This window comes from Anarhichas minor, unplaced genomic scaffold (assembly GCF_050575085.1).
Source record: "Anarhichas minor isolate MPS153535 unplaced genomic scaffold, ASM5057508v1 ptg000004l, whole genome shotgun sequence".
Taxonomy (NCBI): domain Eukaryota; kingdom Metazoa; phylum Chordata; class Actinopteri; order Perciformes; family Anarhichadidae; genus Anarhichas; species Anarhichas minor.
This window is the reverse complement of record NW_027466450.1, coordinates 7,203,373-7,219,944: the sequence shown is the minus strand read 5'-3', so window position 1 is coordinate 7,219,944 and position 16,572 is coordinate 7,203,373. Positions and strand designations below refer to the sequence as shown.

Here is a 16,572-nt window from a genome sequence, read left to right as displayed (position 1 = left end):
TTCAATTTACAAAAGGCACCTTAGCTGAGACTCCAGTAGGAATCTGTGTGATGTGTCTGTAAACTTCAATTGCAGGTTGTGCACAAGGGAGCCTTCAGCCACTTCCTTTCTGCAATTAACGGCTTCACAGGAGTACACCCTATAAAAACAAATTTAGTGCACACTTCATTTCAGTGCACAAAGGCAGTGAATAGATACTAAGATGTGCCATAATGTTTACTGCTGCTAACATAGTGTCAGTTAGATCTAAAAGCTTCTTTATTTCCTTTTTGTTCCTCTGCACTTTCTCTGCCCTGTCATTCAGTCTGAATCAAGTTAATGTGATGATTTGTTGCAGAAATAAACTGTGTTGGGCAGTTTGAGCCTTTTTATCCGCCAAAAAGCTCTATAGCACACAGTAAATCTATTCTTTTGCATGTTCATGTAAAGGCAGTATGACTGCAACACGCTCGCAGTTATTTCTTTGGAGTCGGAGGTCCAATTTTCTTATTGCAGTTTGTGAAACTGCAGATCATCTCATTAGATAAAAGCTATGAAACGCTCTACTCCGGCTTATCATTCTGGAAAAGATGGAGCGCTGTTTAAAGTGAGATACAGTATAGCATGAGAAAATTCTAAATCTATTCTTCAGGGTAGAATTTGCGGGGGGATTTAATTTGCATTTTACTTCACATTATAGATTCACTGTTAATCTGTGAAATTACCATTATCTGGGGGGATCTGATGGAAATCTGTTTTACACCAGGGTGGTTTCACACTCTGGGTCACATCCTCACAGTGTCACCACTAGGGGGACACCCTCGTAGACCTGCAGCCTGACACTGGGATGGAAGTAAAATAGTAGATCTGGGATGTCAAACTACACACTAACATGCAGAGAATGTTGATGTTTCTGCTTGCACGCATATCAAACCTTCCAGTAATACAGGAACAATTCCTCTAAACCACATAATCCCTCTCTTTAAACAAGTTTAAACATTCCACGTTTATGCAATATTTCAGTACACTGCTCATTCATTCCACACAGCAGATTGAGAATGTGATGGCCCGAGTATCGATGCAGTTCATGTTTGGAGAACAGTAGGAAACTAAGAGGGCCCCCAGAAAGTGAAAAGCTCCCAGGCCACTTGAGCCCTGCAGAATGTGGGTCCTTGAGACTTGGACATGTGGTGGTGTTTTGTCAGAGGAAATGGGATGTATTTGCATGGACAAATTCATCGGAGCCAGGGCCTTTCCCAGATCAGGGGGATCACAGTGTTTGAATTGGCTGGGCTCAGTAGGGCCTACCGGTGCCTGGGCAGCCTGCGGTCACAGTATGGGTCTCTGTTGGTGGGTGTGTGTGTGTAGCCACAGGGCGGCCTTGCACATCTACACACAAACACACACACACACACACACACACGGACACACACACACAGCACCTCAAGACTGCCAGTCCTTTGTCAGAGCACGGTGAAAATGGAGGATGTGCAGAGTGGAGTGTAATATTTTATATTTGCCAGGGTTTTTACACGTTGTAATGTATGAAGAAAAATGACTGGTACTGTTTGAGCAAGACCTGCTCTTCACTAGTGCAATTTGTTGTCATGTGGAATCGTATGCAGGCCAGCTGAGCGTTTGAAAAATGTATGTGATTAAACTTACAAGCTGTAGATGCTGATGGATTTGACTAAGTCTGATTTGCACGGAGCATCAAAGATTTTACACCTGGAATATTAGTTCTCCTAATTTAAGATGAGGCAGAATTGAGATGTTATGAATTTATGTATTTCTTTTAATACTTAATCTGTGTGCAGACAACCGTGACTTAAATCTGTCTCTTCTCATTCTCACTCGATCTCATTAAGGGGAAAGCTGAATACTGTGCATGTATGTGGCTTTACTATTTGCATGCAGGGTTACATTCACTCAACTACTGTAGTTTTTGAGGTGTTTGTATTTTAGTTGTAGTTAACTGATTTAAGTGGTGAAATCAGATTTGCCATGATCTGCAACCATAAATTTGCATCGGTAATAATAATAAACGTGTAACGTATTTTTATATTGCGGTATTTCTACTTTTAGTAAAAGATCCTTTAAATTATTTTGTCCAAGGCAGAATTTCACAATAATGGTTTTCCACAATCTCAGGTCAGGAGTGACAAGATTTCTTGCTCATATTTTACAATGGGAACACTGGGGGAGTTAACAAAACAAGCTCCGCAATATGCTCCTGTGAGATATCAGGGGTTATAAGTTCAAGTCCATCATCTATATTGAACAATTTACATTGCTTTTACGTCTTCACATGAAGCCACAGTTGCAGTTCTGCCGTCCTCTGCATCTCCGTCTGTCTCCCTTCATGTTAGGAGATCCTCCTGTGTAGCAATGACAGGCCTCTCCCAGCGATATGACACATTTGGCTCTTTGTTCTCTCCCAGCAGAAGCCTTTTTCATCCCAGTGGGCAGACACCACAGTCTTTCACTCGACTTCCACACACTCCCGCTACCAAAAGAGACACTCACCAAGTTGTACTTTTGTTCAATTTCTCCCCTAATCGTGGAATTGGGGAATGTTTTGAGTCAGCAGTGGGGTTTTTGACAGCCCTGCACTTCAATAGCGAGGAACCGGTTTTCCTAAGTCACATGGTACAACATCCTTTGATAAATGCAACACTGTGTTGTGTCACTAAAAGCCAATTACACCATGCTTTTTATGATTGATCTGCTCTGACAGTAGTGGATGGCATTTAAATCAACAGCCCCCGGAGCCATCTCTAGGCATAAACGGCGGTGGTTATGGAGGGTGGGGAGGGCAGCGGGGGTTATGGGTGCTTTAATCTCATTTGCTTGGTTGCTGAGTTGAGTTTCTAGATCACATGTTTTCAAAAAGAGAGCGGGAGAGCGGCGGAGATAGCTAGCAAGCCTCTGCTCACTCAGCTCAGGAAGGCTGCTCTCTCTTACAACTTTGATTGTCCCCCGTGTCGACAGCTCGATCCACAGCTTCTGAAGTACAAGACGCACACTGGCACTCATAAAAGCGTGTAGGGAGGTGTCATATTGAACGCGGGATTGCTTTTTAATCCCAAGCACATTGACTATTCTTGTCAATAGAACCCCAATACAACTGCCAGCTTGAGCTTTTTTTTTTTTTCCTACAGGATTCTTGCTGGGCTTAATTTTCAAAGTGAACGCACAGATGCCAAGGAAGGCTTTTTCTCTTTCTGCCCCCCCCCCCCCCCCCCCCCCCCCCCCCCTCCGCACACACTGCTCTGCCTCACTCTGTTTGTCCTGGAAGTCCATGCCAAGAGCAACATGCGTGAAGCAGAAACGATCAGTGGGACGCTCCTCCACCGCCTGTGTCTCAAGACTGAATGACCTGATGGGAAATATTCCCCTCACCTGCTCCTCTTGTAATAATTAAGCTTTTATCTAAAACTCTTCTTCTCTATGATTTTATTTTCATCATATATCTATTTAAGAGCGCTGACAAAATGTAAAACTGCCTCAAGCTGGAACTAAAAACATATTTGGCCTTCTTTTTTTAACTGAAACCACTGTCAAAGAACAAGTCTTCCCTTTTCTTGCTCGTCTCTGTGTTTGAATAATTATAATTCACATCATTAGACAAGTTCCCCACTGTATCTAAATTAGAAGGTCTTCTTTCAGGCGGACATCACAGGTGTTCCCTTGGTTTCATGTCTCAGGAGACGGAAATCTTTGAGGATGCTGACTATTAACCCATGCTCTAATCATCTAGTCAGGAGGGGGTATGAAAACCCGCCAGAAGAATGAATTAATACAACCCGCCAAGGAATACATGAAGAAAGAAGCGAGTGTCCATTTGCAAGGCTTAGGTACAACTGTCATAGTTTCTCTCATCGCGGCGCAGCCCCTTCATCTCCCCTTGATGGTGTCATGGAAGTGAGAGGCGTGAAAGCACATTGACACTCCATGAGCTCGTTCCACTCGCAGCCGCTAATTCATCATGACAAATGTGCTCAGATGATCTGGCCCAGCAGCACTAATGGGGAGAGGAGAGAGCGCACTTCATTTGCACAAGACCCACTCCAATTAATCCATCCAGCTTTACTCTGGGCTAATTGGAGCGGGGCCCTGCCTGCCTGTGTGCTGGTAATATACCCGACACAGTTTAACAGCTCCTGTTCTCAAAGATCATATTTTTTTGTGTGTTTTTTTTTTTTGTTGATTGTGCCGAAGGGGCGTTTGAGGATGTAAAATCTGTCCCTGTGATCCTGAACACAAGGCCCTCTCACAAACATGTGTTCATAATGAGCAATTAACTGCTCATATTTCCATGTTATCATATTTTACACTTTCCTTTCTTCTATTTTTAGGTTGAGATTCTGAACCTGTGGATACTCTTTCAAGCACATTATTAACAAACATAAAAGTGCATATTTTAATGTGACAGAATATCTTGTATTTAGTTTGTTTACCAAAATGCAAAATGTATTAATGGCAGAATAAATGAGTAGATAAATAAATAAAAATTTAGCAGATAACTGTCAAATGCTAAAAGCAGTATCATCACTCGCTTAAAAGACTGTTAGAGTCCTTTTGAAGTTCTCTCACATCATATGTTTTGGCTTATTTTGACTACAGCTGTGTGCACGTGCATTTACGTGTGTGTGTGCGTGCGTGCGTGTATGCTTACGTGTGTGTGTATGTGTGCGTGCGTGTACGTGTTGGGCCCATGAGACACCACATTGCTCTGGATCACTTTAAAACCTTTGGCACACGTAGGACGTTCTTTGTCTAAAGTTAGAAGCGGTCTGGCTGTTAATTAATCCTTCATAAATTGATTTTGATCTCCTCAGTGTTTGATTGATGCTTCTAATACACACTTGATATTGCAGTCATCTGAGAAAGCCAGGCACTGATCCAGTGTTTAAGTTTTTGGCTCCTTGTCAGACCCTGTCCTCAACAACTGACGCGAGTCTTGAAATCATACTGCAGGAGCTGACTACGTATTTGCATTTTAGGAGTTCGTCTGTGTGCGGTAGAAAATCTAGAACAATTGTTGGCCTGTCACTTCAGCTTTATCTTAAAAAACTTACAAAGGTTTCCCTCCTTGCCATACACGGCTGCTTGGGTAATGCTGCCTCCTGTGTCTGCAGACGTATTTTTCTAAAGGTGTGTGTGGCACATCTGTGCAGCTATTGTTTATTCATGGAGTAAACCCTTTGAAATGTGTTAAGATACTTCCCACTCATTATAAAAATCCTGCCACCCATGGATTAGGACTTTGATGTCACCAATCCTGCTTCAAAGGCTTCTTTCACTGCTATTAATCACAGTTTAGCCTCTGAAGATATAGCCAGAGAAAACATTTGGACATCTTGTGCAGAAACTTTGAAATGTTCAGACTGTCTTGCATATGCTATGTTCATATCCTTTCTGCTGTGTGTGGGGCTGTTGGACTGCTGTGCACGCAGCTGCACTCCTGAGTCCATGGGATTCAGCTGAGATTTAGGCTCCCTCTGAACTCTCTTCTATATTGTGCTGCAGTATGAACACAACTGTTAACATAGTAGTGCGGCTGTTCACTTTGTTTTCCTTATATCTTTAAAAAATATATATATATATCATCCCAAAGTTCACTCTAAATAATCATTGATTCCCTGTATTTCACACAGCTGTTCACACTGTTTCTCAGCTTTAAATAAGACCGGATGCGACTGCTTCTGACTGTTTTTCATGGTTTGGTTTTGAACAGGAAATCTGGCGACGTCCAGAGCCAGGATCACCGCTGCCTCCAGATCTCTGCCACCGCAGCTCGGTTCAGGACGCACCAAGGTGAGCTCCCGTAGCACAAATCATCCCATCTGAGAACATAATGTTTTTTTATTTGTTGCTCACAGGCACTGCGCCATAAGAAACCCAGTAAAACTTGCGCCGTGAAGCATAGCCACATTAATTGAATACCCTGTTATGTTTGCTGTCTTGCTTGTGGTGATGCAGCATTGCCATCTGGCATTCGGTGTCTATGGCATGAAAGTAGTTTTCAAACTCATCAACTATTGTTGTTTTGTTGTTAATGGGCACTAAAGTATTTTGGGGGGGAAAAAACTGTCGGTCTTCTAAAATCAACTGGAATAACTGCATCAACTTACTTCGATGAGAGGCCCGGACAGTTTCATGTAGCAACACTAAGGCTTACTATTTATTAATCGTGTTTATGTTGATGCTCTACATGCAGAGTTTCTTTCCAGGTCCTTCTTATGGTGTCTCACACACTACAATGAGTTTTAGCACCAGAACGTTATAGCCAAAAAGTTTCTTGACAGCAGGGACTTTCAACCTTTCTCACTCTTGGACTCACACATCATCCGTTTCATTTCATTCTGCCGATTTAACTTTATTTAATGGAAAGCATTTGGTAAATCATATTGTCTGAAAGATATGAAAATGGAAATATCTTTGTCCATTGTGGAATTATTTGTGGTTGTTCTCTGTTTAAAAAAACATTGTGAATTCACCCCTTTAAAGGTGAATTTCAGCTTCTTGTCTTTCCACTCCTCTCTTCCTTTATTTCCAACATGTGCCGTACTCAAAGTCTCCCAAATACCTATTGAAGGTCAGACTTATGTTGAAACAGTAAATGAGTCCAAATCAAAATATGTTTCTAAATATCCACTAATCATCATTGTAATCCAAATTCACACTTTTAACTATGTTTTCATTATCTTTGAATTGTGTGCAGCTTCAGAAAATGTAACTCAATTCTGCATTATCGATGTGTCTTTTTAGATTATAGAAACACTTAATGTGGGACACAAACACAGGCCAAAATAGCTGTGGAGAAACTTTGTTGAACTTTGCCTATAAGTACCTTCTTGGTTATTCTTGAACAAGAAGGGGCTTCTTTTAACAAATCACTGTGATTGATGTAATATGTATGCCGCCATCATGCTCTCAATCAGAGTTGGGGGGGAAAGTTGACAGAAGCTGATACTTACAGGAAGTTACCAGTGCGACCAGATTAAAGCCGTGTGACGGTTGTTAGCCTAGTGGAAGTACGATAACCGTTTGTACTTCCGTGTGATCTCCTTTCAAAAAAGCAAAGCGTCAGGCATCCGACTCCTCTCTCCGTGTAACTCAGTTTACGTTTGACGTACCTTTCTTTCTCTGCACTACGGTGGAATAAAGGATTAAGATATGCACTTTGCTACGTAGACTTACCATAAAATATCTATTGCATCATTAATTTTGATGAAGCCATGAACTGCGAAGGCCATTAAAAAGCTTATATTGTGTCCTCGTTAATCCGTCGTCGGGATGACTGTCTGCTTGGTGACGGCTGGTCTCATTACTCAGAATGCTCCGCAATGTTCCCATGCCCCACAGCAGTGCAGAGTTATTCTCTCGATTGTTAGCTTTAAGTGTTTATGGGGCTATCTTATACAGACGGCACAGTTAGTACAGCTGTGTATTCCCAACTGGCCCATTGAGAGGAAGGAGACCTGCTGTAATAATACCTTCATCTCTACAGGGCCTGCCGAGGAAGTCAGGTTGCAAACAAACGGAATCTCATTTGAATCTGCTGCTTTTGCAGTGACGCTGTTGGCCTGAGTCTGGCCTGTTTACAGATGCGGCGTGTTCACTGTGAATGTTTGTGTTCAGGTGGACACCATGGAGTTGATGCGTCACCCAGAAGAAACCACCAACATGAGGAGACAGACTGTAGCCTCCTATTTCCGTGTAGGTGTTTTCTCTTTTATGCTGCTTAACCTTCTTGACAACCACCAAAGGTTTGTTAACGTTATGAACTCTTTTGTTCTACTTTGTTGACTCAAACATCCAGTTTCACAATTTTTCAGAAATAACTTTTGAACTTTTGAAATAAAGGAAAAAAGATTGCATTGAGTTTCATGACAAAATGACATTGTTATATAATATACTAGCTTAACTCCATTGAGGTTGGTTAAATCATGTCTCTATAGGAATTCACAAACAGGTTGTGACTTTTTGGAGTTTGGCAGAGCCTGTAACAAGCTTTATAACACATTTCCAAGTTGTAACCTATCTTGTTAGCTGTTCATTCAAATTAACTACTATTTATTTATTAATATTGACAGAACTCCTGTTGGGGACTGATTATTACAGCAAATTACTATTCAGCTTGTATTCTGTTTTCAAACACATCTATATCTGAAAAATGTGGATTCTTGAAGAGCAAATCTTTAGAATTGAACTCACACCGGACTGTGATAATGTTCATTCTTGTGATAACTGTTCTTTTTCTCCTTGTATGTCTGCAGTACTCCCTGATGGACTTGCTGTCTAAGATGGTGGTGGGTCAGCCACACTTTGTGCGCTGCATCAAACCCAACGATGACAGGCAGGCGCTGCGCTTCTGCAAGGAGCGGGTGATGGTGCAGCTGCGCTACACCGGGATCCTGGAGACGGTGAACATCCGTCGGCAAGGCTACTCCCACCGCATCCTCTTTGAAGAGTTTGTCAACAGGTAAGAGCGGCGTCAAGACAGGCAGCACCTACACTCTGCAGCATGCACACGTGGGGCGCCGACACAACCCCAGAGATATAGTGCAGAACAAGTGAGCCGTGCTCCGCATCACACAGAAACACGGGCTCGTTAATTAGGTAGGGGTACAAGTTAAGCAGAGCAAGAGGCTGACTAATTGGCAATCATTAGTGATAGTGCAAGACAAATTCCTACTGCTCTTTTAACATGGGTGGATACTCCAGTCTGGGAAATATGGATGAAATTCAAACAGGGAGGAACTGTGATTATAAGGGGTGATGCATTTTAATGGTTCTCCTTTTACTATTCATGAAGAGTTTGTTCTTAAACTCTGTGTACTGGAAAAGCTCAACTGTAGTCTGTGTCTAGTGTCCCATTGGTATTACATTAGAACACAATTAAAACAGGATTTCATCATTAGGGGGGACTTTACGTAAGGGTGTTGTTTTTGATTTTCAAGATGTGGGACAGGATAAAATAAAAAGAGATACGCACTCCTGTTCAAATGTCCAACCCCACATTTAAAAAAGTGAATACCTAAACCTCAGCCCTGTTCAGTAAAAAATACACTGTTACAAAATGCAAGGGAACTTATGTTTGATCAATTTTCCTTTGAAAAATATTCCTAATGTGAAGACTTGATATAAATTTAATTAACTTGGGCTTGTGGCCTGTAGGGAAAACAAGTTTGAGATGGCTGGTTAGTCTCACTGCTTTAGGGAAGCTTTCAAAATTATGCTTCACTTTTGGTGACCTAAAACTTTGAATGACCGCATGTTTCTTTTCTTGCACGTCCTAGTTTTGGTCCCATTATTAAATAGTGTTTGACGATTGGAAAATCATCAAAAACCTAACCTAATACACCCGTGCACTAAGTGTGTGTGAATGAGAGGGTGTATTACCACTTCAGACTACATTTTAACCTTTGCTATTGAATCCATATGATCCTACCTGAGCCAGGCTAAAATCACAGACAGACCTGAACTGCTAAACTGCACCTTTACTGAAAACTGATTTAAATGTGTGCTCTCATATCAAAGGCTCGTCTGATGTTGCCAAGCAGTGCTTTGTATTTACCATCAAAGAAATAACAGGTATCAACAGGAATTAGAATGAAAGGCTGTAGACTGAGCCAGGGAGGGGAGTTCAAAGAAGTTTTTCTTCTTGTTGTTCTTCTTCTTTTTGACCAACGCCAGAACACGAGAGCTGAACCAGTCGTTTTGGAGCCTCGATGTCTCTGAGCAAACAGTTAGCGTCACTCTGTCCCATGCTGGTATTTTGTAAACTACAACAAGAGGATCAGCGGACGGATCCGGACAATATGAGCGATAAACATGCAGTTGAGCTGATGAACACCGATAGGCCCGGGCTGATGGGTATCTTCTGTGGCCACTGAAATGAGAGACGAGGATCCATTCAGAAAAGCTCCAACAAAAGGGCCTCTGTTGAAGACTCACGTCTCAGTCGGACTCATTTTTCTGCTCTGACTGAGCAGGCAGTTTTCCCGCTACGATGATGCTTATAGTAACTGTGTGGAAAAAAAGATGCGAAGATGTCTAGTCTCTCTTCTTGAACAATTAAATTACTTTAAAATGTTGGCATTTAGCGAAGAGGAGCTCCATGTTTGTAGTCAGATATGTGATCGACTGTGTGACCTAAATATTTGTAGATTGACTTTTGGAGTTATCTTAAAGTATATAAAAGTAGAGGTAGAGTAAAACTGTATTTTATTGACAACAAGCAGAAATCCATTATTGATACTGATGTCTAGCTGTTCTTTTTAACAGTGTGGTCCATTTTTCTCAACACAGCGTCTTTGTGTTTTACGGATCAATTTCCAATTTTTCATGCTGAAGGTTTATTATTAATTATTATTTATCAGAAACTTATGAACACGTCTCTGGTAAAACACAAGATTTAAAGTGATGTTTTCTGTGATTCTTTGTGTAGAAACTTTATTTAATCAATTAGTTGACAAAATTGTTCGTCGACCAAGAATTTCTTTGATCGAGAACAAGCAAATTAACCCTCAAGTAGTATTATTATCTTTGGTGATTTTTGTTGTTGTTGTGCTTTCATTTTCTGACCACAAGATCTTCTTTACATCGTATTGGCTCCAACTCGACTCTGCTCTTGAAGTGCTATAAATACATTAGATCAAATATTGAATTGTTTTGCCCTGTGCCTGCTCTCGTAGATATTACTACCTGGCGTTTCGGGCTCACCAGATGCCTAAGACCAACAAAGAGAACGTTGTCGCAATACTGGAGCAGGCCAAACTGGAAGCCTGTGTGCTCGGGAAGACAAAGGTAATGTGATTATTACACCAACAATTAATACAATAAAGAAATCAGTGTTCGTATCATACATTTTGACCTATAATCAGTAACAAAATGTAACAAAAAACATGTAAAGAAATGGCAGTACAGAGGTCTAGACTGAGATACTGGGATGTTTCTAACCTAAACGTCTGGTCAGGTTTTTCTGAGGTACTACCATGTGGAGCAGCTGAACCTGCTGCTGAGGGAGGTGACAGCTCGGGTGGTGGTGATGCAAGCATACACTAAAGGCTGGCTTGGCGCCAGACGTTACCGAAAGGAGAAGCAGAAGAGAAACCGCGGGGCCATCATCATCCAGTCAGGTACACTGGTATTAATTAAACAGTAAACAGATGAAAAGAATTGTTCAAACTTAAATAAGAAAATAAAAATGCAAATGTGTGTGAAAATCCTGATGTATTCTTTTATCCTGTTATGATGAAACAGGTGCAAATTTAATGTGAATCTTACCGCTGGTTTCTTAATGACCTCTGGTCTATTATGTGCCGGTGAGTCTCCATAAAAGAAGATGAGTTTGATAACCACAGCTTGACCTAGAAAGGTTAAGAGCAATGCTTCAGAGCAGACAATAAGACCTCGGAGAGTTCAAAGGGATCCATCCCTCTGCCACCTGGTTTAGCAGTGTTTTGAAGTGGGATCTTGTGTAGTATGTGCAGTCTATTTTGTTTCACAGAGGCAGGTCAGCAGTCTCACACACACACACACACACACACACACACACACACACACACACACACACAAACACTGCCTCTTTCTCTTCCCCTAGCCTGGAGGGGCCATGTTGCTCGGCAGAACCTCAAGCAGATAAAAAAGGAGCGGCAACAGGCCGCAATCCGCATTCAGTCAGGTAAAGAAATGTTTATATTTTTCTTCTGAAGTTCTTCATATATTCAAGTGCAGACCTCTGGAATTCCTCGTGTGTCCAGCGGAAATACACGCCTATTTTTTTTTAATGCATTTTCAAAAGGAAAAGGGATAAAGGCCTGAAAACCGTACTTCTTTGTGAAACACCTTTTTGATCTTGATGAGTGGCCTGCGAAACAGTAATAATTAATTAATAATGCATACAGGAAAGCTTTTGAAAGTTTGTGCAGCATTTGGTCCCCATGTTTCAGAAGAACAGTGCATACTGAGATCCTTTTTCCTTTCATCTCTTTCCCAGTAAAGGCAAGAGAGGGGCTTATCCCTTCTGTTTCCTCACGACTTCCTCTCTCAAATTCCTGGCCTATTACACAGCTCTCGCATACCAGAAACAAGATGCCTTTTTATACTGTCAACCTTTTCATCTGAAATGTAAATTAATTCTTACTCAGTGTGCCTTGACGAAGATCAAAGTGGGCACATTAACCTTCCCGGGCCCCCCACCCAACCCCCCCCCTCCTTGGAGCCTCTCACTGGAGGACAAGAAGGGTGCCAAAAGGGGCAGGAGAGAGGAGGGCAAGGGGGAGGAGATTTGGCATTGTTTCCCCCGGCTCTCCTAAGGGCTGCCCTCATCTGGCACATGGAGCATCTCAGTCGCCTGCACACCTTGTATACATGTCCTCCATTAAAGCTCTTGTATATAACGATGCAGAATGGGTAAACATGGTTTTGGTGTTAGAAAAGCCTCTCCGTCGGTGCTGTCTTTCTCCTTAGAGAAGTGTGTTTGTGTGTGGCCGCTGGGGTTCAGGAGGGGGGGGGGAACCTGAACCTGACATAAGTGGGGCCTCAGCCCCCCGGCGGAGCACTCCAGCACATTCACATTGTATGTTCTCTGCAGCTTATAGCCTTTGAGGTGGGCCGCATTTGCATTCTGAAAATAAACAGATGCCTTTCAAATGTGTGAGCCTGGTGGCTTCTCAGATCTCAGCGGGGCCTGGGGGACGTGCTCACCATCGATCAGATTAGACCATGCAAAATAGAACCATGGCCCAACAATGTACTTGAGCTTTATTTTCCTGCGCATATAATTTTACAAGAAAAACACAAAGCCCGTCGACGGAGTAAGTCAGCAGGCTCCGTTTACCAACCATCTGAACCCAGTGTGTCTCAACAATCACTGCTACACTACACTCCTTATATGGATGATAAACTAATTTCGCAGGCTGTTTTAGTGCTTTGATAATTTGTGGGGAATTGTGTTAATTGCAACAATTACATTTGATGACTGCCTCAGTGGACTATATGCATGTTGTTTAGCTGAATGACAGAGGGAGGAAAATGGTTTTCTGACCATGTAGGAGCATGTCTGAAATTCTTATGCTGTGCAGTTTACAGGGGCCATCGGGTGCGTCGGTACCACGGACCCCAAGGGCACCAAAGTCCCCCAGAGGCTGGAGGAAAGACCACCAAGGAGGAGCATACGGGGTGAGCTTCTTGACCTTCAGGGTCTGTTCTCTTTGAAAGATTTACTTCCTGTGGTTAGATTTTAGTTGTGTCTTTATTCAAATATGACGGCCATTAGAGACGGCTTATTGAGAAAGGGCTCTCACGTACCTGTCACTCGTACTCTTATGTCTGCTGGACGGGCTCCTCATGCTCTGTTGTTTCAAGCAGAAGAGAAAACTCCTCCCTTAAGCACCACCTCTTTCAGTTTTATAAACGTAATAAATATCTTTCCACCAAGATAGCACACTTGTCTGACCACAAATGGGGTTTGGGCGCTGCACTGGTCTCCAGATGTACTGACTTTGTGTTTACTCAGCATATGGGCAGGCCAGTCATTAAGAAAATATGTGCTAAGCAGGAGCGCCGCCACCGACTGAACAGCAGCACACGGCGGCTTTTCGCTCGGTGCTTAGATTTTCTCTGCACCACAACTCACACAAATCAGTTATTACAAATTCCTTAACGTTCCGTTTGAGATCGCGTGCTAAAAATGTATCTAAAAGGAAAATCATGAGATTTTTCTTCATGTGCAGGAAGCTCCAAAAAATGATAAATACGAATTTCATTGCCTATCAGCGCTCATCTTAAACCAAGTCGTGCGTATAACAAGCCTCGTTCAAATCGTGGGTGACTTTTGGTCAATGCTGTGCAACTCTCTGCAGACTCAAACTCCAAAATACTAGATTTACACATCTGAAAATGTTATGCTTGTTGTATACTCAAACCAAGCGGAGCCTCATCTGGGGATTTTTCTCTCCGTGTTTACAATCATATTCCTTGGTGAGAAAAACTTCAAACCTCCACTTAACAATTCTGTTTAATCAGTGTTGGAATCTCTCCATATAGATTTATTTTGACATGATCTGGCCCATTTTTCTCCTGTAAGATCTATGTTCTCACCTACATGCTGTTCTTTTCCTGTTTGATATCCCTACTCTCTGCCACGCATGAATTCTGCGTTTGCATCCAAATAACAGAGAGCCTCCAGTTGCATCACCAAGTCCAAACTGGATGAGATTTTGTTTTTCTACTCTTGAAGCATGAACGCGGCTGGCATGCAGCATTGTGTTTGCAGATGTTGTCTTATTTGGTGTTTGTTTTTTTAAATAATGCAACAGTGAGTGATCACACGCAGAAACGTGTCTCTGTCTCGCTCTCTGCAAATTGCATAATCATAAACCAGAGTTGTTTTTGCTATTAAAACAAGGAGACGAATACAATTCATCCGCAGCTCTTACTCCATGTATGTAGAAAACAGATATTATGTGTTTTTCTATGACAGTTTACGTTCCTGTCAGTTAAAAAAGGCTTCTTACTTTCACAGGTCTAAGTGCAACAAGGACCATACGGATGGCATGCATAGAGGAAATGTAAGTAACAGAATATCAATGAGCATTTTCTTATGTCTGGCTTTAGCTGTGTCTGTAAAATGCTGCTCCTCTACAAAGCAGCTTTAACCCAGATTATTCTTTGGGAATTTTTTGAGTCCTTGAGACAAAAGAGTTCTCTTGCTCCAACCTTCATCTCAGCGGAGAAGACAGGGTGGTACGGGAACGAGAGAATCAAAAGGCTGGAAATTCACGGCTGAGAATAAATGCTCGCTCTTCCCTGAGGTGATTTGTCTTTGCGCTCCTCTTTCTACAGATGTTAGACCCCTTTTTTAGTAAAGACCTGAGGTTCTTTGGTAGCACTTTGATATCCTGCTCGGATTCAATATGTGAAATAGAAGAGCCACTCCGTGACTTGGAGCACATCACAGTCTTTGAAGTCTGATCCAATTTTTGCTGCTCACCATTTGATGTTGAAAGGATGAAATGAGGAAAATGTACAGTTTTTGCCAGTAACTCTGCTGAGCATATGTAAGATTAAAAAAGCAAAATCCTTTGGAGGATGTACTTAGAAATGTTAAGCAGATTAATACTTTCCTATAGCTCTTTTATTCAAAGATAAAATTAAATATGAGAGGAAGCCTGTATGAGCTGTTTTTTACCCTCACAATTAAGTCAGTGTGGTGCTGTTTGCTAGGAGGTAGGGCTAGCAAAGGGGGATATGCAATTGCATTAGCATTTGATTAACATTGCAAAGCACATTAATGGGTTTGAGTTATATGAGTGCCAAATTGTAAATAAATGAATGCAGTGTCTAAATTGAAAAAAAAATAAAAAAGCACATATTACGGAGCTTGCTTTAAGTTGTGTCTATTTATCTGCTGCTTTTATTGACATTGCTCTTCTGGGTGTGTTTACGCCTCCTCCTCCTCCTCCTCCTCTCAAGGTTGGCCTCGACAGCCTCGACAGACAAGTGAAAGACATCAAGAGAGACAAAGGCACACCCGAAGACAGTGTAACGAAGCCTTGCAGGGAGACAGCTAGACTGCGAGACATGCAATGTAAACAAGGTAAGCCCGAGCGCAGAGCGGGCGGGTGCAGGTAATTACACAAAGAGACAGCAGAAATCCCGCCTTAATGGATAAAGTGCCATTTTTAATACGGGGCCCCTTTCAACCTTTCATCCCAGCCAATCCTCTGCTGCCATTCTTTGTTGACAGCAAAAAGAGAGAAGCATTATGGGTGATCATTTCTTCGGTATTTTAATAACGCAGGTCAGCTCATCATAAATGCCTCATGGCAAGTGGGGGGGGCTTTCGTTTCGAAGTGGCAAGAGCACTTCAAAGCTTTCATTCTCCCACACAGCGAGCCCTTCACTAAGGATCTCATCAATGACTCTAATAGACCTGCACAGTAACGGTGACAAGAAAATACACAAACCCTGATTTGTTGAACATATGTTTGGTCTGTTTTTTGCCCCGGGCGATGAATTACATTAATTCCTGCTGCCTGGAAGGCTGAGTGGGTGGCTGCGCAGGGGGCCTCCGATTACGGCCGTCACCCAGCCCACCACTGGGGTAGCCTGCAATAGGAGCCCGGCCCTTCATTAATGTTATTAGAGGGGTATGAGGTAAGAGACGGAGGTGAAATAGCGTTTAGCAGCGCGGCTGAGAGATTACGGGGATTAGACATGATAATGTAACACAGACAGGGCTCTCCAGCAGGCCCGGGATTAGTGTCAGCACGCCACAGCAGGTCTGGGTTAGATAGCGGCTAATTCGGTAATGCTGCATACAGGTGACCCCCGCTCCCAGGCATCACTGCTGCTGAAGGGAGGCAGTGTTTGATGAATTTATAATGTCAGAGTAATTATGGAGGGAAATGTTGCAGTGAAATGCCAGTGTGAGGCCACTTTGCTCAAAAGTATGTTTTGTCCTGTGTCACCGGAGCTTCCAGTCATTTTCTAAAACGGAGTTTTGAACTAACAGACAAATTACTTTCTTGTTTTTATGATGTCTTTGTAGTTTGACACCCAGCTACCTAAGAAGAG

General features: G+C 42.3%; 1 protein-coding gene across 1 annotated transcript in view; it reads left to right on the top strand.

The window, feature by feature from the left end:
- myo3b (myosin IIIB) overlaps nucleotides 1-16,572 on the top strand; it is a 54,348-nt gene that overhangs the window by 22,012 nt on the left and 15,764 nt on the right. The window contains exons 22-30 of the mRNA XM_076107829.1: nucleotides 5,720-5,799; nucleotides 7,627-7,704; nucleotides 8,265-8,470; nucleotides 10,686-10,797; nucleotides 10,967-11,129; nucleotides 11,594-11,674; nucleotides 13,077-13,173; nucleotides 14,519-14,564; nucleotides 15,469-15,592. Of these exons, the coding sequence (XP_075963944.1) occupies nucleotides 5,720-5,799; nucleotides 7,627-7,704; nucleotides 8,265-8,470; nucleotides 10,686-10,797; nucleotides 10,967-11,129; nucleotides 11,594-11,674; nucleotides 13,077-13,173; nucleotides 14,519-14,564; nucleotides 15,469-15,592 (987 nt within the window). The remainder of the gene's footprint in view (nucleotides 1-5,719; nucleotides 5,800-7,626; nucleotides 7,705-8,264; nucleotides 8,471-10,685; nucleotides 10,798-10,966; nucleotides 11,130-11,593; nucleotides 11,675-13,076; nucleotides 13,174-14,518; nucleotides 14,565-15,468; nucleotides 15,593-16,572) is intronic.